Source organism: Mastigoproctus giganteus, chromosome 2 (genome assembly GCF_048544385.1).
Source record: "Mastigoproctus giganteus isolate SK-2022 chromosome 2, ASM4854438v1, whole genome shotgun sequence".
NCBI lineage: Eukaryota > Metazoa > Arthropoda > Arachnida > Uropygi > Thelyphonidae > Mastigoproctus > Mastigoproctus giganteus.
This window is the reverse complement of record NC_143576.1, coordinates 19,095,475-19,117,628: the sequence shown is the minus strand read 5'-3', so window position 1 is coordinate 19,117,628 and position 22,154 is coordinate 19,095,475. Positions and strand designations below refer to the sequence as shown.

The 22,154-nt window shown below is 36.9% G+C and overlaps 1 protein-coding gene across 1 annotated transcript in view; it reads right to left on the bottom strand.

Annotated features, from left to right (window-relative positions):
* Nucleotides 1-22,154, bottom strand: part of rictor (rapamycin-insensitive companion of Tor) — a 707,794-nt gene that overhangs the window by 50,284 nt on the left and 635,356 nt on the right. Inside the window, exon 29 of the mRNA XM_090388323.1 lies at nucleotides 9,877-10,029. Within this exon, the coding sequence (XP_090244449.1) occupies nucleotides 9,877-10,029 (153 nt within the window). The remainder of the gene's footprint in view (nucleotides 1-9,876; nucleotides 10,030-22,154) is intronic.

Here is a 22,154-nt window from a genome sequence, read left to right as displayed (position 1 = left end):
TAGGTTATAATACCTCTCGTGTTTGTGGTTCACATTAAAAAAATAAAAAAAAATAAGTAAGGACCTGGAGTGAGGGGTGTTGGGGGGGTATATGGGATGTGTTAGGGTAAATAGGAATAGGAGCATGTATATCAATGCTAGAAGTACAGTAAATAAATTTCATGAATTTGAAGTGTTGGTCAAGACAGCAAAGGCGGATACTGTTGGGATAGCAGAGACGTGGTGTCACACAGATATAAGGAATGCAGAACTGAAAAGGATAGACAGGATTGAAAGGGAGGAGTTGTTATGCTGTTAATTAAGAAAAACATAAAATCAAAAGAAGTGTACCCAGTTGATATAGATGAACAGTGAACTGGAACTCTGAACAGTGAACAAATTGACTGAACTGTTCAGTCAATTTGGTGTGACATAAGCAGTGCGAAAGCAAAAATAAGAGTAGGAGTGTGTTATAGGCCTAATGACTCGAATGAGTACAATGAACAATTGTACAGAGAAATAGAGTGGGCTAGTAAATCAGAATGTCTTATAATGGGGGATTTTAACTTCCCAGATATTGACTGGAACTTGTGGGTTGGTCACTCACACACTAGTCAGACTTTTGTGGATTTATTGGATGATTGTTTTCTGCAGCAGCATGTTCGAGAGGCAACCAGAGAGAGTAATACTCTTGATCTGGTTTATCAACAGTGATCACAGTGTACAGATGTGGGATTTACTTAAAGATTTAATTACCACCTGGGGTAAAGGAAAGGTTTTTTGCTTTCTTAAAGGTGAGTACAGTGGACACAGACAGTTTTTAAATTCTGTACAGTGGGATCAACTGACGATGTTACCAACAGTAAATTATAAGTGGGAAGCATTCAAGGAATTAATCGTGGATACTACTAAAAGTTTCATACCTATTAAGAAATATTGTTCAAGGTTTAGGCCTAAATGGTTATCAAATGAACTAATGAGACTCGTAACAGAGAAGAAAAATGCATGGGATGCATATAAATTATGAAGCGATTCAGAAGCCTATGGCAGATATAAGCTAGTCTGTAATCAGGTCACAAAAGTGGTTAGGCAGGCGAAGGCAGATTACGAGAAATCCTTGACAAAAGATGCTAAGAAAAACAGCAAGGATTTCTTTACTTATATAAACTCTAAAAGGAAGGGGATGAATCTGATTGGTCCACTTGACATCGATGGTTCGACTGTTGATGATCCTGCTCAGATAGCAAACAAACTGAATGAGTATTTTGCATCTACATTCACACATGAGGAATTATTAAGGTTTGAAAATGGCAGAAGGTTATCAAATTGTGGCAGCACTTAATGATTTTGTAATAACTGAGAGCAAAGTGAAGGAGAAATTGTTGAAGTTAAACATAAGAAAAGCACCTGGGGTGGATGGAATCTATCCAGTTATATTAAAGGAGATGGCAAAGCAACTAAGCAAACCCTTGGTCATAATTATGAGAGCATCCTTGGACTAAGGGGAGGTTCACAAGGACTGGAGATGTGCAAATGTATCCCCAATTCACAAAGGGGGGATCGAAGGACACGAGTAGTAGTAGAAGTAGTGGCATGTGATGCAAGAAAGCATGTGTATGAGCTTATACAGCATCACCCAAAAAAAAAAAAAACACACCATTCCCTCCACATGCCTGTCCATTTCCTCCTTAAATTTATTCAACCTATCAACTTTCACAACGATGGATGGAAGTTTGTTCCAGCAATTAACCACCCGCTGGCTAAAGGCAAATTTCCACACATTTATTCTACATCTGTCTTTTCTTAATTTAAATTTAGGTCCCCTTAGGTTTGTAATCTGAACAAGTGGAAGGATCCCATCAGAATTCAGCATGCTCAACCTATTCAAGGCCTTATATACCTCAATCAGATCGCCGCGCAGGTGCGTAGTCTCCAGCCACTGCAATTTGCAGAACTTAAGCCTCCCTTGGTAAAAGGATCCCTTCATTCCCCTCACCAATCTTGTTGCCCTTCTCTGTACACGCTGAAGTAATTCTACATCCTTCCTAAAATGAGGCCTCCAGACCTGTACGCAGTACTCAAGGTGTGGCCTGATCATTGCCTTATACAGAGGGATAATCGCCTTTTTCCTACTAGCAAAATTCCTTTATATCATTGAAAAAACAACATGACCTGGGCTGGCAGCCTGTCTGCATTGCTCAGAAAACTTCATATCTGCCTGCACAATTACTCCCAGGTCTTGTTCATTTTCTACCACCTTAAGTGTAGTACCACACAGTTGGTACTACACAAATGAGGCCCCCAGACCTGTACGCAGTACTCAAGGCGTGGCCTGACCATTACCTTATACAGAGCGATAATCACCTCCTTTTCCCTGCTAGCAAAATTCCTATATATCATTGACAAAACCCCATGACCTACCCTGGAAGCCTCTGTGCATTGCTCAGAAAACTTCATATCTGACTGCACGATTACTCCCAGGTCTTTTTCATTTTCTACCACAAGAGAAACGTACCAACTGTACCACACAGTTGGTATGTTTCTATGGGGTTACTTCTACCCATATGCAGTACTTTGCATTACAGACCAGTTAGTTTAACTTATTTTCTGGGTAAAATAATGGAGTCACTGGTTAAAGATGCATTGCAGGATCATCTAGACAAGACTGCAGCAATAATTCAGACACAGCATGGGTTTGTTAAGGGAAAGTCTTGTCTGACAAATCTGATAGGATATTATGATGTGTTTACAAAGGAACCGGATGTAAAAAATAATTTTGATATTATATATTTTGATTTCAGGAAAGCTTTTGACACTGTTGCACATGAAAGACTATTGTACAAATTGGAGCAGAATGGTATTAAGGGTAAGTTGCTACAATGGATAAAAGGATGGTTAAGTGGGAGAAGACAGAGGGTGGTAATCAATGGGTGCTGCTCTTCGTGGACTAATGTTATTAGTGGAGTCCCACAGGGTTCAGTGTCCACTGTTGTTTTGTATATTTATCAATGATATTGATGAAGGTATATCAGGCTTAATGTCAAAGTTTGCAGATGATACAAAGGTTGGCAGGGTTGTTAATGGCAGTAATGGCAGTGTGCTACTGCAACAGGATCTAAATAATTTGGGCAGATGGGTTAAGAAGTGGCAACTGGAGTTTAACCTTGACAAATGCAAAGTACTGCATATGGGTAGAAGTAAATCCAGAAAAATGTACCAACTGTGTGGTACAGTTGGTACGTTTCTCTTGTGGTAGAAAATGAAAAAAAAAAGACCTGGGAGTAATCGTGCAGTCAGATATGAAGTTTTCTGAGCAATGCAGAGAGGCTTCCAGGGTAGGTCATGGGGTTTTGTCAATGATATATAGGAATTTTGCTAGCAGGGAAAAGGAGGTGATTATCGCTCTGTATAAGGTAATGGTCAGGCCACGCCTTGAGTACTGCGTACAGGTCTGGAGGCCTCATTTTAGGAAGGATGTAGATTTACTTGATCGTGTACAGAGAAGGGCAACAAGATTGGTGAGGGGAATGAAGGGATCCTCTTAAGTTCTGCAAATTGCAGTGGCTGGAGACTAGGCAAGTGCGCGGTGATCTGATTGAGGTGTATAAGGCCTTGAATGGGTTGAGCATGCTGAATTCTGATGGGATCCTTCCACTTGTTCAGATTACGAACCTAAGGAGGCATATATTCAAATTAAGAAAAGACAGAGGTAGAATAGATGTGGGACAATTTGCCTTTAGCCAGCAGGTGGTTAATTGCTAGAACAAACTTTCATCTGTTGTTGTGGAAGTTGATAGGTTGAATAAATTTAAGGAGGAACTGGACAGTCATTTGGAGAGAATGGTGTGATTTTTTTTTTTTTTTTTTTGGCTGATGCTGCATAAGCTCATACACTTGCTTTCCTGCATCATATGCCACTACTACTACTACAAGGAAGGTTGAAGGATTGTGCTCTTAGTTAAGAAGCATATTAAATCTAGGCAGTTCACCCAGTTGACATGGATGACCAGTACAGTTTGGTATGGTATGAACACTGGAAAAACAAAACTGTGTGTATGCGCATGTGCATTACAGGCCTAACGACGACAATGATGAGTATATCAAACAGTTATACTGAGAAACAGAGGGGCCAGTAAATCAGAATGTCTTATAAGGGGGATTTTAACTTTCCGGATGTTGAATGCAATTTTTAGCTTTGTCACACAAGCAAACAAGACTTGCAACAATAGGAAGCAATACTCTTGACTGGTTATCGGCAATGATTTTACATGCATTAAGAATGTGCAGGTAAAAGATCCACTGGAGGCAGCAGTCACAGTGTACTAATGTAAAATTTAATTAAAGACATAACTATTGTCAAGGGTAAAGGGAAAGGCTTTTGCTTTTGTAAGGATGCCAACAGTGGTCTCAGACTTTTTAAATTCTATTAGCTGATCCCACTGATGACATTAATAACAGCAAATTCCAAATGGGAAACATTCAGGGAAGAAATCATAGAAGCTACTAGGCTTTTCTTACCAACAAAGAAATACTATTAATGGCTGAGACCTAAATGGCTGTCAGATGAACTACTGAGACACAGGGCAGAGAAGAAAAGTGCATGGAATGCATATAAATTATTCAAGTGATACAGAAGCCCATGACAATATAAATCAATTAGTAATCAGGTCACAAAGGAGGTTAAGATAAGCTAAGGGAGATTAAGAGAGGTCTCTGGTAAAGAATGCAAAGAAAAGCAACAAATACGTCTTATATTAAAAGTAGAAGGAAGGGATTGAATCACACTGGGCCACTTCATGTCAATGTTTTATCTGTGTGATGACGCTGCTCAGATTGCTGACAAATGACTGGAGTGTGCAATTGCAACTGCATTTCACAAAGGGAGATTACCTCAAAGGGTGACATTAGTAATTACAGACCTGTTAGTTTAATTTCTGTTCCAGGGAAAAGAATGGGGTCACTGGTTAAAGAAGTAATGCAGGATAGTCTAGACAGGAAAGCAATTATACTGCAGTCACAGCATGGATTTGTTAAAGAACAGTCCTCTCTATTTAATGTGATAGGTTACTATGATGGAGTGACCAAGGAACTGGATGCTAAAAACAATTTTGATTTCATACACTTGGATTTCAAAAAAAGCTTTTGATACTCTTGCACATAAAAGAATGCTGTATAAAATGGAGCAATGTGGCATTGAGGGCAAGTTATTGGTACGGATAAAGGAATGGTTTAAGGGAAAAAGACAGAGAGTGGTTATCAACTGGCACTGCTCTTCGTGGACTAAGGTTATCAGTGGAGTGCTCCTGGGTTCAGTGTTGTTTTCAATATTTATTAATGATATTGATGAAGGTATATCAGTTTAATATCAAAGTTTGCAGATGATACAAAGGTTGGCAGGATGATTAATGACAGTATTCATGGTATTGCAATATGATCTAGGAAAATTGGATCAATGGGCTGGGAAATGGCATTGAAGTTTAACAATGACAAATGCAGGATACTGCATATTGGTAGTAGTAATCCCAGAGCTACTTATCAACTGTATGGTAGTGGAAAATGAAAAAGACCTGGGGGGGGGGGGGTAATTGTACATTCAGATATGAAATTCTCTGCAGTGTAGATATGCTGCCAGGACACCTCATGGGGTTTTGTCAATGATACAGAAACTTTGCTAGCAGGGATAAGGAGATGATTATCCCTTTGTACAAGGCAATGGTTAGGCAGCAACTTGAGTATTGTATACAGATCTGGAGGCCTCAGTTTAGGAAGGATGTCGATCTGCTGTATTGGGTGCAGAGAAGGGCAACCGGAATGGTAGAGAGAACAAAAGGGTGTTCTTACCTAGAAAAGCTCTCTGCAAATTGTGGCACCTGGGCAGAGAAGAAAAGTGCATGGAATGCATATAAATTATTCAAGTGATACAGAAGCCCATGACAATATAAATCAATTAGTAATCAAGTCACAAAGGAGGTTAAGATAAGCTAAGGGAGATTAAGAGAGGTCTCTGGTAAAGAATGCAAAGAAAAGCAACAAATACGTCTTATATTAAAAGTTTTACTAGGCATCTGTGGGAGTGATCTGATTGTGATTTTTAAGGCCTTGAGTGGATTGAGTAGCTGAATGTGAATGGCATTCTTCCTCTTCTGTACATTCAGATATGAAATTCTCTGCAGTGTACAGACACACATAAGGGGACATAAATTTAAGTTGGGGAAGGATGGTTGGAGGATAGATGTGTGGAAGTTTGCCATCACCTCGCAGGTAGTTGACTTTCAACAGGCTTTCATCTGTTTTGTTGTGGAAGTGGATGGGCTTGAATAAATTCAAAGAACCAGACAAATTCTTGGAGGGCATGGATGTGTGAAGTGTTTAGTTTTTTTTTGGCTGATGCTATGTAAGGTTGCTTTCTTGCATCATTTACCACTACTGCTATATTTAAGCCTATTTATACACTTCAACTGCAAGGAGATCTTCAACCAGATCTCCTTGCAGGTGTCTAGTTTTCAGATGCTACAATTTGCAAATATAAAGGCTTTTATGGTTAGAGTAACTGTTTATGTCCTTGACTAATCTTGTTGTTCTTCCCTATACCTATTCCAACAGATCCACATCCTCTCTAAAATAAGGCTTCTACACCTGTATGCAATATTCATGATGTGGCCTGTCCACTGCCCTATACAATGGGACAATCATTTTCTTGTCCCTGTTGGAAAAATTCATATATATATATTCTTGAGAAACTACCCCCTGTGCAGTCCTAGTAGCATGTCTACACTGCTCAGAAAATAGACTGTACAGTTACTCCTACCCAGATCTTTTTCTTTCTCCACTATCTTGAGAGTGATACCACCAATGGGATTACTGCTTAAAATATGCAATATCTTACACTATTCAGTTGTCACTTCTCAGTCTAGCTGGCTAATTTTTCTGGATCTTGTTGCAGAATCACACCTTGATTTCTATCATTACCCATTCTGCTTATCATTTGCACAATTGATATGTATTCATCATGTTGTTAATAAATGCTGAAAACAATAAAGGACCAATAAAAGTCCCAAAGTAAATTCAAGAAAGTAACATTAGTCCCAGAAGAGCAGCACCCATTACCAACCATTCTCTGATTTCTCCCACTCAACCATTTCTTCATCCCTAGCAGTAACTTGCCTCTAATGCCATACTTCTCCAATTTGTATGGCAGTCTTTCACGTGGAACAAAAGTTTTGGTGAAATCTAAGTGGAAATCCCCAATTCAAAGTAGCTGTATATATGTCCACCATACAAAGTGCTGACATATTGACTGGTACCACAATTGTACCATGTAATTTTTTGGCAGTTGTCATACACTTGACTATTTTTTTTTTTTTTTGGTAGTTGTTGGTGCATCAGCTTCTGTGGCCATAATGCACCTCCCAAAGTTTTTGCATTTTACTCTGATCCAAGCCCGTGGCGGGATTCGAACCCGCGACCTTTGGGTTGCCAGGCAGGCACTTTACCCACCTGGCTAGCCTGGTCGGCATTTGTGACTAACAAGAAAGCATCCTCCAATGTTGACCATGCAGTTACCACAGAAAACTCAACTCAACTCATCCTCATCATTTATAAGGCATTCTAGAATAGGTTTCATATGCACTGCAATACTAAACTTGTGGCAAACCTTATCATAAACTATAGAGTCTATTTCGGCTGCCATATCATAGAAACTGCATCACACCAACAATGAGTATCACTCCACCTTCACTCATGATGCATCTAGCCACTGGAGCATGCACATTGGTTTTCCTGGCAATATTCTTTGGATGATTTATTTAAGTCAGAGACATTTTGATTTAAGTGAAATGTAACATGACGTTAAGTTTGGCAACTGTTATTTCACTTTACACGTAATTTTTTTTTTCTGCCGAGAGATATCTTTTCTTTTTGGCTCCTAAAAGTGCTGTTTTAATGTTCGTAAAGGTTCAATTACTCTAAGGTTATCATCCAAGTAATAAGAAGTGTCAGATTTTCCAATAGAAATTTCCAAGCATTCAACAGCACTCTCTGCCAACCCATCATTAATTCCTACATATTGTTTTCCTCTTTTATTACATGCCGGGTGTAGTTTGCTCACTGTGGAGCTGTGATATGCTGTATTCCTTCTATGGTAAGCCATTCTACTTTATCAATGTTGAAAGTGCGATTTTCACTTGCAACAAATTCTTTGATTTGGCTCCTCACATTTTTGATTGGGTTTAAACTGCAATGATACGAAGGCAGATGAACTTTATGTCCGTGTTGAAGGGACATGTTATCAATATCATATGAGTTATATCTGCTGCTAACATTCGAAACAAGAGATTATAATTTGTCCTTCAACATATTGGAATTCCATGGAATCTGTTTTTCTTTCAGCCAGTTCTGAATATCTAATTTTTTGGTAGACATCATTAGGATAATTTCCATATGAACACTATGGTAGGGAGCATTATCTAAAGCGATAATGCCATTTGGCTAAATGTTTGGCAATAGTTTGCTGACAAGCCAATTTCGTAATGTGGGTCATACCATTTCCCCATGGTACCTATAGATCTTTTGGATTGAAACATATGACATGCGTTGGAGACAAACTCTTTACAACTACCAACATGTGTAATTATTAGACTTGAGTCTTTCAAACCAGTCTATAAGTCAATCAAAAATGCTTGTTTACTGGATTTTATGGTGGTATCTTGTCAAACCTTTTCCTTTGTATGCCCATAATTTATCTAGGTTTCATCAGTACAATAAACTGACCTACCTACAGAATGATAATGCTGAGTATCTCTTAAATAGCATTGATGCCACCATAGAATATTGTCTTGACTGATCAACACCGATAGCAGTTTGTGCAAATTTTGAATCCCAGGTCTTTTATTATATTTTGTATTGTATATACACAAATATTTGTCAACTCATTGCCCTTATTTATAACCATCATCAGCTCTTTTGTTATGGGAATTTCATTCTGGAAGAAAATTGTCCCCCCCCCCACAATTATTGCTGTCAGTGTAAAACCACTGTACCCTTGCTTTCTTCTCTGGGTTCCAATCTTTGATGGTCACTTCTTTCTGGACATTGAGAATGATCTGCGCTGCTGAAGTTCAGTCTTCATCTTTTTAACAGTGCATCTGAAACATCAGTTAAATCTGTAGCCAATGCGAAAATCTTGTTACATTATATTTTTTGGATGTTTTTCTTTTAATTTTCAGAATACATTCAAGATGATAGAGTTAGTAGAAATTCTTTAAGGCTGGCCAGCCACATGCTTTCATAAATCACTCAAATGACTAGAACTTGCCATTTTGCTATAACTAGAGAGGAAAGGCGATAGTTGATTGGGTAATAACTAACTAAGCGGGAAAGCTATAAATATGGATACATTTATAAATGCATTCATGCCGAATACTTACAGCACATGATAAAATTTTGATTAAACTTGTGTTAAAAATTGAATTTGGAATCAATATGCTACAAACGTTTAGTGAAATTATATTATTTGTAGATGTATATTTTCTTCCATAGACTCACCAATATGAGACTAGGTTTTCCACAAGAATAGGTGAATTATGGATGTCATGCTTCACCTGCTTCAGACCAATATAACGTCCACAGACATAGCAGAAGTCGAGATAATTTAACAGCTTCATTTGCAGATATAACAAATTTCAAAAATGGGGGAAAAAAAAAAAAAAAACAAAGCTCTCATATATCATAGTATTGCTACACACTTATGTTTAAATATTGCAAAAAGAAAAACCATCATCTGATGCCAAAATAATGACAACTGAAACCAGTGCGTTCAGCATACACAATACATATAAGAAACAGTTAAATATAAACAAACACAGTGTTATAAGTACAAATAATTTTATTACAACTTACACAATTCAGTACTGCTAACACTAGTAAGGCTGGTTGAAGCAGCTGTACAAGGTGATTCAAGACTGTTACTCTTAAGTTTCAGCAGTTTTCTTTCTGTTGGTGAAGGACTTTCAAATGGACTCTTCAACAATTTGCTTTCTGTACTAATTTCCTCTATAGCAAAATTTTTATATAATATTACATATACTCCAAACAGTATATGTTATATAATGATATAGGATTGCAGGGCTAATTCAAAATAGAACTCAGAATTAACGATTTAGTGCAGCTAGTTCTAAGCATCAATATTTTTGAGGTCTGTGACTGTATGTAAAACAGTATGTAAAACAGTCACAGACTTCAGACTATGTAGTAATGCAAGATACATTTATTAAACTTTAGTTAGCAATTTAAATATGGTAAAATATCACAAATTTGGGTTAGTTTGGATCTCTATAATCAAGATTGCCTTACTTTAATTTAATGATACAATTTGAAAATTCTTTAGTGCACTATACAATATGTATTAGTAAACTGCTCCAGTCAGAGACCTTAAAGACCATTAATGAAATATGTTTAATTCATATAACTTTTGACATCTCTCATCCTGTGAAATATTTCACTTCGTCATTGTATATTCTTACATGTAGGGTGCTTACCCGTTCAGTCAGGAGGGAACAAATATTCCCCAAACAGTGCTATCTGGCTGGTGGCACTCTACTGAGAATAAGTAACAATAACATTCTCTATTTGGGAAGTGTTACTTATGTGAAAGTGCAAGGCTAGTCAAATATTAAGTATTTCACAATATGAGATTCTATAGTAATGATGCTATCATCTAAACTTTGCTTTCTTCTTGAATTTACTGCATATGAAAAGGATGCCTTAGTGCACTACCCATGTGTATCGAAAGGAAAAATTATATGCAAATGGAAAAATTAAGGTAGTTTTATTTTAGATAATGTCCTGACATCTTTCTGCTAAACTTTTATCAAGTGACAAAAGGTGATGATTCAAGATCAGTCCTTTCTTGTGTCCAGGTGATTGCTAAATATGATAATGTTCTTGTATTTTCCATCTTTTAAACTCCTCTGATCTAAAGTAGCTGATCTGGAGTATAGACAGAAATTTATTTATTTATTTATTTGATCATAAAACCTGTGGAGTCATACTCGGCTACTAATATTTATAAGAAAGAACTGAGGAATGGTTGCTTTTTTTTTTTGATTATTCTACTAAGAGGAGAAATGGTAGTGACTAAATATTATAACATAAAATGTATTATTTACAATTAACTTAAAGTTGGAGGAGAGCGAACAAAGTATGGCAGAAGGTGCAAGGCCGCTGCGACCCTATGTGCCACCAGTAAGCAAAATCAATTTTGCCGCCCAAAAAATATTTGGATTTAAAAATAAAATAAGGCATAAATAATTATTATTAATTTATTGAAAAAGCAAAGAATTATAACATCTCACATGTAATGAAACAACAAACAAAAATAACAAAATCATTCTGAAATTCTAGAAATAAACTTTAAATTCTAAATCACGATAATCTCATACCCACAATAATAAAAGGAAAATTATAACGTTGAAAAAATTATACAAATTTATCTTTCCTTGCTTTAGATGTGCGAATTTATTAATTATTTCATTTATGTTTAGTTGTTCCAAAAGATTATTTTCTATTGAAATTATTGCCAAATTAGAGATTTGTTATGCAGGCATCGTCGATTGTAAATAATTTTTGATTAATTTTAATTTTGAAAAACTCCATTCACCTGAGGCAACTGAAACTGGTAAAGGTAGAAAAATTCTTAATGCAACTGCTATATTTGGAAAAGTACCTGTAAAATAAAAGTATATTGTAACAAACTTCAAATGGAGTAATATTGCCTTTAATATAAATTTGAAGTATTCTAAGTTCTTCAGGTAATGCTAAAACACCAATATCGGACTCATTACGATTAATGCCACTTAACTTAATATGTAAATCTTTGCAATGATTTAAATCGTCATCTGACCATTTTTATTATTTTTTTTTTAAATTCAGAAATGTTATAAAACATTTTAAATATTTGTACATGTTCTTTCATATTTCTAAACCTTTCAATTAATGAGAAAATTGCTGTGTCCATAATTTAAAAGAAAATATTAATTTTGCAATTTTGTTGTGAATATTAAATAGCTTCATCTCTACTTTCACAATCGAAATGATGTTTTTTCAATCTTTTCACTATATTGCTTACTTCTGAAAAAGCTTCAATGCCAATGATACTTGTTAAAGGATGTACAAAATTAGATAAAATACCAAACGTAAATATTAGAAAGGAATTAAAGATTTACTCAATTAATGGAAAAATTACAGAATATAGACAAAGATGGAAAGAACATGTAGAAAGAATGGAAGGTAATAGATTCCCTAAATTAGCTTATACATATAGAACAAAAGGAAAAAGACACAGAGGAAGACCAAAGAAAAGATGGGCAGACCTCTGAGATCAGAACAGGTGGAGCACCTAATCCATGAAGGAAGATAAGATGAGATATGCCAATGATATTAGCCATATTATTTGATGAACGGAGAATTTTTTGGACTGCTTCCTCTGTTCTATTATCTTTAAAATATTCTGTGATATTCTGTAGACATTCAATAGCTTCATACATATCAGGAGTCTTTTTTGGAGCCTTTCGCTTAATGGATTAATTTTATTTAAAATATGATGCCAAATTATAATTGAACAAAGAAACTATAAGATGTTATTTTTAAGGCTATTGATTTAGCATATTTCCTTGCATTCATATCTTTGTTTTCGTCTTCAGTGATTATACCAAAATCATAGCAAAATATATAGTTTCTCTAGCATTTCTAGTATTTTATCTGTAATATTTTGTGAAATTATTTCAATAATTTCATTTTGTATTTGATCACCCAAATAATATAAAAGCGATATTTTCCATTCAGATTTCTGAATATGGTGAATATGTTCTGCCATAACTGAATCAAATTTAGCAATTGTTTCAGTAAGTTTTAAAAAGTTACCATTGTCATTTTCATATAAATCTTTTGAAAATCCCCTGAATGCTATACATTTCCTTACTAAAAATAGTCATCATCATCAGTAATTCAGTCTTGCGACTGGTCAGTTTCTCAAATTTTCGAAGTCCTGCTTCATCCAGCAACGTCCCAATGGTTTTTTTGGTCTACCCGTAGGGCAGTGTCCCTCCAAAGTCCAGTCCAGGGAACACGTTGAATCACGTGGCCCACCCATTTGAGTCTAGTTGATCTTATTCTACCTTGAATTTTCCTTTGTTCTTGGAGGTCTTAATACTTTCACATTTGACACTTTTTCAGTCCATTTAATTTTCTCCATCCTGCACCAGCACCACATCTCGAAGGCTTCAAGTCTCTTTTTGTCTCTCTATGTTAGAATCCATGTCTCTGCTGCATATAGTGCCACTGACCAGATATATGTCTGTATTGTCTTCTTCCTAATTTCTTGTGACAACTTCTGTGTAATCAATGACAGTTTATTCTTGAAAGATTGTTTTGCCATTGCAATTCTGGATTGAATCTCAGTTTGACATTGAATGTCCCATGAAAATAACAGCCCCAGATACCTAAAGTCCTCTAGTCCTCTACCTGTTCTTTTCTTACTCGATCGATCTCAATTCGAAAGGGAACTAACCTTTTACACGTCATCATTGCCTTTGTTTTGATCACGTTTATCTTCATTCCATACTTCAGCGCTTTCTTATTTAGTCTTTCAATCATTTTTTGTAGCATAACAGGGCAACCTGCTGGTATGGCCTGATCATCTGCAAACTTAATAGCCTGTACATACTTTTCACTTATTTTAACCCCGCACTTCTTACTCCCAAGTGCCTCCTTTATTATCACTTCAGCAAAGCACTGAACAAACCAGGTGAAAGTAAGCATCGCTGTCTTACTCCCTTTTATAACTTTAGCTTTTTCTGTCAGTTCTCCTCTCAACTCTTATCACCACATTTTGTCTTCTACATAAGTCATAGATCAGTCCAATAATCTTCTTGCATCCAATTTTCTCAAGCATTGGGAACAGTTTTCTCCAGATTACTCTATCAAATGCCTTCTCGTAATCCACAAAACATACCTAGAGGTTTCTTCCCATGTTATGCATTTTTTCACCCAACACTCTCAACGTTCCAACAGAGTCATATTAAACAATTTCTGGATGACTCACAGTGTGGTGTTTGCAGAGGCAGATCGACGAGGCATTAGCATTAGTTGAGGCATATGATTCAAGAAAGCATGCTTATACAGACAGCATCAACCAAAAAAAAAAAAAAAAAAACCTTCCCATTTACCCACTTCAAATGTGTCTAGTTCAGCCTTAAATTTATTTAAGCTATCAACTTCCACAACAACAGATGAAAGTCTGTTGTTGTCCCCCTCAGGTTAATCTAAGGAGGCATAGATTAAAACTGAGGAAAAACAGTTGTAAGACAGATGTGTGGAAGTTTTCCTTTAGCCAGCAGGTAGTTGAATCCTGGAAGAGACTTCCATCTGTTGTTGTGGAAGTTGATAGCTTAAATAAATTTATGGCTGAACTAGACAAACATTTGGAGTGACTGGGGAGGTTTTTTTTTTTTGGCTGATGTTCTATATGCATCAGCCAAAGCCTCGCTCCTTGTATAATTCTATACGGTTGTCTTCTGCTATTTGAATTATGCCTTCTCTGCTATATATAAATATGCCATCACTATTCTTCAGTTTCAGTATCATTTGTCTTTCTGTATTACTGCTCATGGCTGCTGATTTAAGTCCTTTGTTTTCCCATAATGCTTGTTCTACTTTTCTTCTGTTAAATCTTCTTATGTCCTCTGAGAGTTTTCTAATGGGTTTGCATAACTCAGTATACTCAATTTTGTTATTGTCAGTGTTTATCTTGCTCTTCACTTGTCATCTTCGATTCATCATGACAAGTGTTTCTTGATTAAATTTTTCTTCTTTGGATTTCTTTTTACCTATAGGTTTCTTGGGCTTTATCACTTTCAGAAAGTTGTAATATTCCTCGTCAATATCTTAGTCCTGAGCAGTCTGCAGAAGCTCAAACTTGTTCTTAAGTTCCAGTACGTACTGCCTTTTCTCTTCTTCTGTTATCTCAAAGACCTTTGTATTATTTACTTGAGTCAGTTTTTTCCTTTCTTTTCTTACATCCATATCGTGTGCATCTTACCATTCTGTGATCATTTCCAACATTTACCTTGTTCAGGACGGTAACATAATTCACGATATATCTTCTATTAGTGAGGATGAAGTCGATTTCATTAGTTGTTAATCCATTTAGTTCTTCCATGTCCACTTTCTGTTCATCCTTTTCTTGAAAGAAGTGTTCATTACTGACAATCTTTGAGATTCTGTGAATTCCACAAGTCTTTCATTTCTTTTACCAATTCCAAAATTTCCTATAGATCGTCTTTCTTCGCTTTTTTGACTCTTTCCAACCTTAGCATTGAAGTCCCCCAAATTGATAGTGTAGTGGGTTTTCTGCTCATCTATAAGACTCAATTTTGATGTACATTTCTTCAACCTCTTCATCATTGTGGCTCGATGTTGGTGCATCAATATATGTGGTGCATATATTGATACACCAATATACGTGGTCTTAATTCTAATCTCAACGATGTCAATTTCCACTAGCAGTCTGCCAAACCCCACGTACTATTTCTGACAGAATCTCAGTTATCAGTTGATTCAAATACTGCTCATATCAGTTGCCCAAATTATTCGCTGTATGATTCCTTTTGCCAAAAAGGTGGTACTTGTGCATATGTCTGTTCCAATATTCCCTATCAGAGATTTGTAATTTGGAATCTCCTCTTTTCGATCTTCTCTGGCTTAAAATCTCTCTCCCTCATTTTGTCAAATTCATCTGCTGTCTCTACCATTCTCTCAAATCTACTAATCACATGTAGCTCTTTGACTTCCTCTCTTTGCAACTTGACTTTCTCCAGTTCAATTTCCTAACAGTGAGGTAATTTTCCTTGGTAATTTTAATCCAGCTGGCTTCCGATATCTAGTCACAACGATCCAGCTGGTTGAGATGCTGAGACTTTTGCAATTACTAATGACCTTGCACAGATTATTCATTTACCCACAAGAATACTGGACAATCCTAACCATACAGCCAACATGCTTGATCTTTTTCTCATGAACAACCCTTCTAAGTACATGGTCGAAGTGAGTGGTCCTTTAGGCACCTCAGGTCACAACTTGGTGATTGTCTCATCTCCTTTACCTCGTGGTATTCCCAACCTCGTGTTCTTTACAAGAATGCAAAATGGGATGACCTGCGAGATTTCTTTTCCTTGGTCAGATTACTGTTTCAAAACTTCTGATGTTAATGTTTGATCAGATCGTGTCAGCGAAATTATTCTTGTAGGAATGGAATCCTTTATTCCACACTCCACTTTAAAATCTCATCCTTCATCTAAACCTTGGTTTTCCAATAAATGTGCTAAGGCTGTTCAAGAGAAGAATGTTACATATTGTAATTGGCTTGTTTCTAATTTTTCAGTTTCATTTTCTGCCTACACCAAAACTCGCTACAATTGTAAAGCAGATATTAATTAGTTCAAACTAGATTTTGAACAGACTAAGAGTAGAAAACTTACTTCTTGCCCTAATGGTAGCTGAGAATTCTGGTCTCTTGCCAAAGCTATTGGCTGCAACTTTTGCCCATCTCTGTTCCCACCTCTGTGAAAACCAGATGGTTCTGTTGCCACTTCAGCCAAGGATAAAGCTGACCTGCTAGCATCCCATTTTTCTTCCAACTCATGTATTAATGATCTTGGTAAAACACCTATCACCATTCCCAACATGCTCGTTCAGTGCCTCCTGTGGTCTTCTGTCAAAAGGATGACAAATTTTGACAAATCTTGATGCTAAGAAAGCTCCAGGTCCTGATGGTATTTCTGCACTTGTTCTCAAAACCTGCACTCCTGAACTTACTCCTGTTCTTTGCCACCTTTTTTCGCTTTCTTATTCCAAAGGGTTTTTCCTTCTGTTTGGAATTTTGCTGATATCCTGGCAGTTCCTAAAAAGGGTGACAAATCCCTCCCATCAAATTATCGTCCCATTACAATTACTTCTACTCTTTCTGAAATCAATTAACTGTCAATTTCTTAAACTACCTAGAAATCTTCCGTCTGATCAATTATTGCCAGTATGGATTTCGTTAGTGTCAATCCACTTTTTTTTTTTTTTTTTATGAAAACCCCAACACGAAAGGTATCAAAACCTATAGTACTTAGTACCGTGCATGGGTTGAAGGAGAAGTATGGGGGAGAGGGGGATGCCGGAAACTTTGCTCTAGAGACTAAACATGGGTTTCACCACTTCAAGCCTCCAATAAGCAAAGTGGCGGTATTTCACCGGTTGATGAAAGTCATCTACCACCTTTAATTTTGAGATATTCTGGCTTATGTTACCCATCTCTTGACATCTCAAAGGCTTTCGATCGTGTTTGGCATAAAGGTCTTCTACACAAGCTTCCATCTTATGGTTTGCCAAATGGTTTTTGTAATTGGTTATCCAGTTTTCTCTCTGATCGCTCACTGAGGGTGATGGTAGATTTCTCTCTGTCTTCTAACTTCTCCACTAATGCTGGTGTCCCTCAAGGTTCAGTTCTTTCCCCTGACTCTTTTCCTCTTGTATATTAATGACCTTCTTCCATTGACTGGAAATTCTACCCATAGTTTTTCCAATGATGGCACATTGCATTCCACTTTCCATTTTGAGAAACCTTGCCCTGCTCAATCAGCTTCAACTTCTAGAATATCCGCTACCAATTCCTTAAATGTCGATCTCCAGGTAATTCTCCAGTGGGGCAAAGACAACTTTGGTGATTTCAATCCTTCTAAAACTCAGTCTTGTCTTATATCTCACAAAAAGGATTCTTCTGCTCCTATGCTTATATTTGGTGACACTCCGATTTCTAGGCAAAATGGTATATCTCTTTTGGAGATTACCCTAACTTCTAATCTCTCTTGGCACAAGCACATTATAAATATTGCTTCCTCTGCTTCTAAAAACTTGGTTTTTCTCTTTCACTCTTGGTGTTACTTTTCTTCCAAACAGCTGTTCACTCTGTACAAATCACAAATCTGCCCTACCATGGAATATTGTTCACACATCTGGGGCGATGCCACCAAAACCTCTCTCAGGTTTCTAGATTCCATTCAGAAGAGGGCAGTTAGGTTAATTAATGACTCCACTCTAATAGAGTCTTTCCACTCGCTGTCTCATAGATGTACTGTTTTTGCTGCATGCCTTTTCTACAGATACTTCCACGGGCACTGTTCTTCTGAATTGGCTTCTATAATTCCTGCTCTCTCTTTCAAAACAGTTCAAACACGTGCCACCACCAGCCAACTTCCATTTACTGTCCAACATCAAACTCACATAACCAACTTTCCATCTTCCTCGTTTGTTCATTCAACTGCTGTTTTCTGGAACAACCTTCCTTCATACGTATTTCCTGAAAATTACAGTCAACAGAAGTTCAAGTCTAATGTCAAAAAATATCTTCTTTCATCTTCTCAACCTCCAATCCAAGCATGGTACGAAGTACTATGGGTCTAATACTTCTCATGTTGGGTTTTCATAAAAAAAAAAAAATAAAAAAAAAAATAAAAAAAAAAAAAAAAATATATATATATATATATATATATATATATATATTATATATGTATATATTTTGTACACGTACATATCGTGTATTATATGTTATTAGTCATTGTCTGGCTGTTTAGCTAATGGGAGGCAAAATCAGGAAAGTAATTAGGATAGAAATAGACACTCTTGCCCTCATATTGCACTAATAGCCGAGAGTGTGCAAAATTTTAGTTGCAGGAAAGCAAACAGTATATAACTGAAGAATATAAATTTGGTGCTTGGGTTATCTGAGAGCACGATTTCACATCCGTGTTAGTAACACGTGTTACTAACACAGTTGGGTTCACATTACATTAGATTTTTGTACACTGCCCATTATGTATATAAAGTACATCATAGTGTGTGTTACACACACTACATTCATTTTAAGATCATGGAATCAGAACAGGAGGACAGATTATGACCACAAAAACAAAGCCACTGAACAGCTGCTGCTTCATGACAAGCCCACTTCATGCAACAAAAATTTCAAATTTATTATTTTGGCTTTAATATGGAAAAACAGGAAAGAAAGCCACTGGCTTTCTTTCTGTTTTAAGTGACCACTGTTGAATGGCTAGTTATTTAAATGTAGTATCAAAGGGTTTTCTGTGTTTTGCATGGCGAAAAAAGAACAGATCTATTACTAATTTTCTTCTGGTGCTCTTGGCAAGACATTACCCCTTTCCACATCCATTCTATAACTGGTCACGGATACAACATCACTCATATGGCAAAAGCAGGAAATGAATAGTGAATTCTGTGTTGGGTAATATGATCACTCAAACAATAATACTGACCAATTGCCATTTTATTGCAAGCCCACTTCATGTTAAAAAAATCATAATAAAACACTATTTTGAAATTTTACTGTTACAATCATATCAGAGTCAAGTGCTACAAATGGTAGACCAAATTTCATGTTACTTTTCATGATAATATTTTTTAATTTGTAATATAATGAATGAAGCAAAATTAAAATTAAAAAGACTGCTTGAAGAATACTAAAATTTTCATTTTGGTCACTGATATATATAATCTTTGTTGACAAAAAATGGCTGTCTTAGCACTTCAGGGGTTGGTATGCTTGATAACTATTTTCAATCCTGTATTAGTTCCATTTTTCACTATCATTAACATGATGATTTTATTAGAAGAGATGTCAAGAATTTAGTATATTCTCTTTACAGCTGTCACTCCTTGTGGCTGAAGTTCAGAACAGATTTCTTCCTCTGATGCTACCATAAGGTCCCACTCAGAGATCACGCCACAAGATGAATTTAGTGTCTTATGAGAGGTGACTTAGAGGCGGCTTGAAGAAGCTGTTTTGAATGTTTTTCATTTTAAAATATCACCAGAACTTAGAGATTTCAGTGATCCTGCCTACCTTTCCAGACCATTCTGAATAAAGGAGAGCAACATCTTACCAAAGGGTTTTTCCAATATAGCAATGAATTTCCAGAAGCATTGTGTAGGTCCTGGTGTTTCTTCTGTTCTGGGCCATTTTGCTGCTTGGTGATATTATTGTCAATTATATTAGTATCAGGAAAGAGCCATATTGGAGTCCCAGAAGAAAAGTTCTGATCATGAGGATTCAGTGTATGGCCCCTCCACCCACCACAAAGCCCAAATATGATACCCACTACACAGCAAGAAATAAATGCACTTGGGAGTGGGAATCCAGGGCTACCCAAATACCATAAATGTATCTCTGTCAGCCTGAATCCTGTTTCTCAGGCTATGAGAGTACGGGCATGGCATTGACACAGTTGATCCTTGTAGGTGAATGCAGTAGCCTATTGATCCTGGCAAGCCATCCCAGGACCATTCATCTTGTAGAAGCAGGGATCAAAGTGGTGGGTTGAAGCTGGGACCTTCAACCACTAGGATCCCTCTTTCTTAGTTTCCAAGGGTTGCAGCACACAGGAAGCACAGATTCCTATAATGGTATAGACTGGATCCTACATTGTGGGCATTAGATCCCAGTGATGCTAATCTAGAGGTCCATCAGCAACATATTTGGTAACAGTATTCCCTGTTTTGGAGTCCCAGAAGAAAAGTTTTGATTATCAGGATTCAGTGCCCAGGAGTGGGAAGCCAGGGCTACCCAAACACTATAATTGCACCCCTGTCAGCCTGTTTCTCAGGCCACGAGAGTTGGTGCATGGCATTGAAACGGCTGACCCTTTCAAGTGAACCCACTATCCAAGTGATCCTGGGCAAGCCATCCCAGAACCACCCATCTTGTTGAAGTTGGCAAAGTGAAGTTAGGACCCTCAACCCCAAGGATGAGGGTCCTAGCTTCACCACCTCCCCTTTCAGAGTTTCTACAGGTTGCAGCACACAGCAAACATGCCGGATTCCTAGGAGGTAGCCTGGAATCTAATGCTGTGAACGTTAGATCCCAGTGACGCTAATTTAGAGGTCCAGGAGCAATGTCAGGAGGTTGCCTCACCACATACGGGGGGAGGTGGGAGGGAACCATGTCAAGGAGTCCTATTTTGGTTCTTCTATATTTGTGTTTTTCAAATATTATGTAAACAATTCCAAACAATGAACAAACAGTTCAACTGTTAAAGGATATTAGCTGCAGCTATCATTCTTAATAAATGCACAGAAAACTTTTATTTTAATAGCGTACAAGCAATTGAAACAAAGTGACAAGGTAAGCCTTTGTATTTCTGAATTCACTTATAATGTTAAAAAAATTAAAAGTTCATAGTGTTCCCAATTTTCTAGTACACTGGAGTCCCGCTAGTCCGAACTAATTGGGGCCGAGCCCTGTTCGAATTAGCAGAATTTCGGATTAGCCGAATAACTGCAATAATGCAGAAGCAAGCAGTAAAACAGGTCTGGTTTATTAAGGAATGAATGTATAGTAGGCCTACTAGCGTTTGTATGCAAGCGTGACACACCGGAAGCAAACCCTCCCCCTCCGCGCTATGACTCATTGCACGCGACATTGTGCATTAAACGTGAATGTTTAAATATTCGCTCTACATTATTGTAGTTTAGTTTAGTTCAGTCTGCTGCCACAATGGCCACGAAACGGAAACACACAACGTGTACGTTGAAAGATAAGTCGGAAGTTTTGAAAAAGCTGGACAAAGGTGAAAGTGCAACAAAATTGGCAATAGAGTTTGGAGTGGGCAAGGCCACAATAACTGACTGGAAAAAAAAAAACTGCGCAAAGATCAAGCAGTTTTGTACCTCTACTTCAGAAAAATGAATTTTAGGTTCTACTTCAGAACCTATTAAATTACTTTTGTACAATTTACTATACTTTTGTAATCTGAAATGTCAGATTAGGGCTTATGATGCCATTATTTAGATGCATCACTAGGAAATGAGAATGCCTGCTGTCTATTGCATAAGTGCATATATTATTGAAGTATCAAATAAATGGAAAGGTGACTTTATTAAATACACTACAACAAAGAAGTGAGAGTGCAGGGCAAGTGGCAAAAGTAACAAGCAACAAAAATGCTTAAATAATTTTTTTCTTGAAATCTCAAAAAAAAAAAAAAAAAAAAAACCCCCAACAACAAATCATTCAAAATTAACTGTTTAATTATCCCAAAACCCCACCAAATTTGAAAATA